The following is a 6,020-nucleotide window of genomic DNA, read 5'->3' as shown; positions in this document are numbered from 1 at the left end:
GCCACACAATGACAGCTCTTCCTCCATGCTTCACTGTGGTGGAGATGAATTTATTACTATATTTCTCAGCAGATTTTCGAAGAAACCGCTCTGGAGCATCACCATGCAACTTGTGTTTCATCAGGATTCATCACTCCACACGCAACTTTCCATATTCTGCCAAAGACTTTGTTTTTCTGAGACAGCAATAGCTTTTTAAGTAGTGCATTTGCGTAAATGTTACTAATTTCTGACCAATTATTTGTGGTCAAGACAATTAAAGGCTTAGTGTTTAGCCATTTATGTATGCTAGACAGACGGATGATAGATGAACCGATAAATGTCTATGTCATTTTATGTATGTATCTAAGATAGATAGATAGCCTGTTTTTTCTTCACTGATTTGTCTGATTTTAAACTTGACTTGTTTCTAAGCTTGATGTGAAGTTGGCATCTGTTTAAAGGGAGGGCCTCCTGACTCTCTCTAATTGGCACTCCAATCAGCAGTAGGAGGCAGTTTTAAAGGCGTCTCCCCTCTTGCAGGCGCTTGTAAAACAATGAACGTCTTTGAGTGTGGACAATTTTGAATGCAGGCAGGCTGACAAGTGGGTAAACTTGCGTTACCTTCCCCGGCGATGACCCCCAGACTGAATGCGCTCAGGAGCGAAGTGAGAGAAAGTTTCCATTTTGCTCTAAGTTTTTATAAAGCCATTTGAACTTGGCGACAACAAACACATTTGCAGCTTCTTCAGATCTGCGTTTCAAAGTCTCGGAGGAAACGGGAGCAGTGAGCCAGAGCCACGAAACGGATTATCGACGATCGTTCACGGCATCGCACAGCTGGTTTACTTTATACGAACCGCTCGGATCTCTTTTAAACCGGGGTTGCCTGCAAGATCAACAGAGAAGGACAATTTTGCACATAATTCGATTTAATTGCATTGTTAGGAGAGCTTGTGGAACTTGCCCGCAAGTGTTGAGCAACTTTTAAAAGCGATGGTGGGAAGACTGAACTTGCGGAATGTGTCTGAAGACGATCCGCTGGATATGAATTTCAAAGCTGACCGGCCGCTGGACAGTCCGGACTCCGGTCTGCCTCCGAGTCCGAGCCCGAGCGTCTGGTTACTGCAGGGTACCGGGGCTGGAACCCCAATTACAGAAGACGAGAGCAGAGGAACAGCTGTGGTATGATTCCTTCATGCTAAGACATGAGCTTTAATAGCACAAAAAAGTGTATATATATAGTGCAGTTTTTCCATCTATACAAATGTATATCTTATTTCAGCTTCATTTCAATTAACAAACATGAATTTATGTACGTGATTTTTATATAAATATTTGTATAATTATATCTAAAATTATATTTACTAAAGTTATTTTACTTTTTTATTTATTTATTTATTTATTTATGAAGGTATGCATATATTATTTACTTTGCTCAAAGAAAATTATTTATTACAGGTTCCTAATAATCGCCAATTGCATGCATTGTCCTATGGTGAAGGAATTGAACTTGATCCTCTCCCACTAAAAGAAATAAGGTGATTTTCTTTCTTTCTTTACTGTAACCAATCACATGATTTTGGGATTTGGGCCATTTGCTCTGGGCAGGTAAAACTCATCTGCAGTACTAACTTGTTACATGTGTTTTTACAGATACACATCATCAGTGCGTTATGATTCAGATCGGCACTTCATCCAGGACGTGACTCTGCAGCCCAAGGGTTTGGGTCTGGAGATGTGCAGCCAGACGGTGTTGGCCCTGCCTCAAAGCACCTGGAGACATTACAAGACCCAGCTGGAGTTCCAGCCCCGCCAGCGAGTGCAGCGCTACCAGAGCACCACCATAGTGTACCCCAAACACACCCGGACCTTCTACACCACCCAGCTCAATTATGACGGGCACAAGTTGACCAAGCGCTTCTTCTCTGCTGTAGAGCTGCAGGCTTCTGATTGCAAGGCTGGTCTTTGAAAGACACACGGGCATCTGTGCCTGACATTACGCCCATATGTATCAATTATAAACCACCGCCTGCGTTCATTGAGTCCCAAGAGAGGCAAAAAAAAGGAAACTCGGACTGAAATTGTTGCCAGTTGGAAAGGGGTTCCCGAGACAGACATGGAGTTTTAGTGAGTTTAAGGCTGGAGGAGAGTAAGCAACTGTGTTGCATTGTTTTTAAGGTTTGGTTAGAAGCAGCATATGGAGCTTTGGATGGTTTTCTCCATCAGTGCTCAGTGGAAGTGTACAACAATGGGTTTAACTGTATGTAGAAATGTGGTTGATTTATTTAATAGTGATAGTTTCAGATATTCTGCTCTGATCTTGGACCTTCGCTGGTTTGAAAGGTTAGATTTGATGTTCAGCTAGGGACACATAGTTGGCCATAGAGAAATATGGGATGTACTAGAGTGCAAACTGATTTTTCTCCACCATTAACTGTGTTTTAGAATAACAAAATAGGGTATTTTAAGGTTGGGTTGCAAAGTTGGAGCTGCCATACCATATATTTCACGTGTTTCACGCTTTACCGATATCTAGAAGCGGAAATTCATATATTGGGGCCTAAAGGGTTTTCTGAAATAAAAAAAAAAAAACAGGGTATTTTAGGGTGTCTTTGCACAAGGGTGATATCTGGTATATCTGGGCTGAAACATTAAATCGATCAGAAACGAAACTAACCTGCATATTTTTACTACTGTAGCCACACTTATGTCGTTATCCACATTTTTTCTTTATGTAAAGGCTAGCTAACTTCCACAGCTTGGTTTTCGTAAGGTGTTCTTTGTATTGTGAATCGTGAAGGAAAATTAGAAGTGGGGTCACATTAGAAATGCTTGATACTGCAGACTGAGGTATCTGAAGACTAGTGTTTGAAATAAATTATAATGTAAATAACAGCACTTCAAATTAAAATGATTTTATTCTCTATTTATTTCTTGTTTTAATTCTCTTTTATTCTGTGCACAGTCATTGATGGAGTGAGTGACACAAATGTGTTGGTTTTAAAATCTGTAGTTGTGCTGTGTAAAACTCTGATTCTATTAATGTTTAAGATGGATATTAACTGTTACAATGAAATAAATCCATTTTTTAAAGTGACACGTTGGTTTTTATTGTAATGCAATGTAATGTGCAGTTTCCTTAATGTTTGCATCATGCCAGAAAACAAGACCTTTAAATACAAAGTTAGTAGTACAACTAGTAATCTTTTCATCTGTTGTTCTGCAGAGCCCCCTAGAGGTGAGAGTACGTATTAGTGGTCAGATGTTAAAGGGATAGTTCAGCCAAAAAATGACAATTCTGTCATTTATTCACCCTCAAGTTGTTCCAAACCTGTGAATTTATTTCTTCTGCTGAACACAAAATATGATATTTTGAAGAACGTCAGTAACCAAATAGTTGATGGGCCTCAATAACGTCCATGGTATTTTTTTTTCATACTATGGAAGTTAATTAACTGTTTGGTTACCCTTATTCTTCAAAATATATTTTGTGTTCAGCAGAAGAAATAAATTCATACAGGCTTGGAACAACTTGGGTGAGTAAAAGACAGAATTTTAATTTTTGGGTGAACTATCCCTTTAAAAGCATTTTACTCTGAAACTATATGAAGGCAGTCATTTCAAAATGTATATGTAAAGCATGTATTTCTTTTTGAAGTTTAAATAATGCAAGAACTTTAATACTTTACTGGCTGTCAATTTAGGCCAAGCTCTTGATGAGGTGTACTTGAGCTGTCAAATAGCGCTTCCTTCGGTTGGCTTTATAAATCTCAATCCTCTCTTGTTCCTCTACAGGGTTGGCCAGCACTCCCACCCATCTCAGACTCTCCTGGGGCTGGTTCATGGATGTCTTTGGTGGCATCGTTTTAGATTGGTTGGATCTGGCTGCGGATACAGACAACGTTTTGTGTTGTCTACTCCCTTTTTTGGCCATTTTTCTGGTCTTCTGGGAGCATGTATGGCCTACAGGCGTGTTCTTCAGCTTTCTCATGGTCTCCGGTTTTGCTTTAGACTTTTGGCTCTGGTCTGTAGGTGATTTAACTAGAGCTGTTTTCCATTGAAGCGTCTTAAGGGTTAAATCCTCTTGTTATGCCTGTGAAGGTAACAATGTCCAGTGTTATTTTAGAATAAATTTATATTTTATTATAGTTTTTAACTCTTACAATATCAAGTGACCTGTGATTTAGATGTTAAATCAGTGTAAAGATGCTAAAACTAGTGCTTATAATGGTGCGTTCAAGTCATGTCGGAAAGATGGTGTTTACGAGCAGAACCGACATGAACGCCACCATATTGTCGTAAATACCAGTGGGAAGCTCGTAATTTTCTTTAAGCTCCGATCTGTACGAGTTGGGGGGCGTGTCAGTCAGAAACATAGCGAAATACCACAATACCTACAGGTATTTAGCAGTGACATTGTCAGGCTTTTCTATATACAACGAAGTAAGCTGATTCCCAGCAAAAATATGATAGCATCATAATATAAAAATGTAATATATGTAGCTAACAAAAAAGTTTACAATGGTTTCATAAATGAATTAAAAAACATAAAAAAAGCAACATACAACTAATGCACATTCTTTGCTCTACATTTTCTTGAAGCAGAAGTGTTATTTTGTGTAATTAATTTTGTGTAGAAGGCACACCGCCATTATACTCCGAGGAAAGTGACTTGAACGCACCTAGCGTCGTACGACTTCCCACCTCGTAAATACTTCCCAAGAGGACTTGAACGCACCATAACAAACAGCATCTTTCCCACCTAACGTTACCTGTATCATTAGAATGTAAGCGAGATGGTCTGACCTGACATGTAATAGAAAATGATCCACGGTTACGTTTCTTGACCATTTTTTATATGTAGAACTTTGGTCGTACTCATTGGAGTGCCAGTTTGCCTTTTTATTATTATTTAAGGACTAGGAACAACTAAAAACAAAGACTATAGACAAGACGCGTCACTCGTATTGTTTTGAATGGGAGAAAGTGACCGCGCAATATGGCGGAATAAGTCCCGCCTTCTACATAAGAGCCAATAGCCGATTGTTAAAGTCGCGCGTCACTGCAGCGGCCGTTAGAAGCTCCGGTTCCTATAGAAACAGTCGCACTCGCTTCCGAAATGAGGCAAGAGACGCGCATTTAGCTTGATCCATCCTGAAAAATATAGGCCTATATTTTTTTTTGTCATGATCCGAGCGTTGAGAAACAAAATGTATGATACAGTTATTGTCAGATTTCATTGGTGATTTCAACTATGATATTTAATCAAAAGCTTGGCAAACAGCTATGGAAAAGTTGATGTTTCCCCATTCAAAGAGAGTGTGCTGCACTTGAATGCCCGAGAGGCGTTTCAAAGATGGCCGCCGAGTGAAATGATTTAGACTTTTGGAAAATAGCAAAAAGTAAGCTGTGTTTAACAAAGGGTTATGATAGACACTTACACGTTTTGTTTATCAAGATAATCTTTACAAGTTAACACAACATTTATACATTTTGAAGCCTAAATAAAGTCGTCAGATATAAAAAGCTAACAGTAGGCTATAAACGGACTACAGCACACCATGGTGGCAGATCAACGTCGCCACCAGCAAGCTTCCTCAAAATTTATATAAAAAACAACTTTATTTAAAAACATGCTTGCCGAATATGATCTGTGCTGTGTGTGAATACTTATCCACGTTTTCATGAGAAATTCTGTACAAATGTCCTGTTTGTCATGATAATGTCTAAAGTTCCTGCCAAAGGAAGTAGCTTAGTCCCTTTTAGCAATTTGTTAGCAACCGGCATTTTTAAGACACAATAAAATCACAAACGGGTTATAACTGGTGTGTTTTATGTCATAGATCAAAACGTGAAAATATTTAGAGGCTTAACCACAGACCTTATTTCATAAGATTTAGCAAAAACCCATTCAAAAAACCCATAGACTTTAGGGCAATGGAACCGGAAGTCCTAAAATGCTAACTCGCTTCCGGGTTTTGCCTACAAAAACACGTCATCCCCGAGGTACCCATGGTATGGCAGCAAAGTTCCTTGAT

General features: G+C 39.1%; 1 protein-coding gene across 1 annotated transcript; it reads left to right on the top strand.

The window, feature by feature from the left end:
- Positions 1-514: 514 nt before the first annotated feature.
- rflnb (refilin B) lies at positions 515-3,090 on the top strand. The gene is made up of 3 exons (XM_067365779.1): positions 515-1,164; positions 1,441-1,520; positions 1,636-3,090. The coding sequence occupies exons 1-3, from the start codon at positions 976-978 to the stop codon at positions 1,949-1,951; spliced, it is 585 nt and encodes a 194-aa protein (XP_067221880.1). The 5' UTR covers positions 515-975; the 3' UTR covers positions 1,952-3,090.
- Positions 3,091-6,020: the final 2,930 nt, after the last annotated feature.

Source organism: Chanodichthys erythropterus, chromosome 17 (genome assembly GCF_024489055.1).
Source record: "Chanodichthys erythropterus isolate Z2021 chromosome 17, ASM2448905v1, whole genome shotgun sequence".
In the NCBI taxonomy this organism is placed as follows: domain Eukaryota; kingdom Metazoa; phylum Chordata; class Actinopteri; order Cypriniformes; family Xenocyprididae; genus Chanodichthys; species Chanodichthys erythropterus.
This window is presented reverse-complemented; position numbering and strand designations above follow the sequence as displayed.

Bases quoted from the DNA above. Each gene is read 5' to 3' on its own strand.
- rflnb (XM_067365779.1), top strand. From the start codon at position 976: ATGGTGGGAAGACTGAACTTGCGGAATGTGTCTGAAGACGATCCGCTG. The intron at 1,165-1,440 runs GTATGATTCCTT...TATTTATTACAG, and splicing joins AGAGCAGAGGAACAGCTGTG to GTTCCTAATAATCGCCAATT. The intron at 1,521-1,635 runs GTGATTTTCTTT...GTGTTTTTACAG, and splicing joins CTCCCACTAAAAGAAATAAG to ATACACATCATCAGTGCGTT.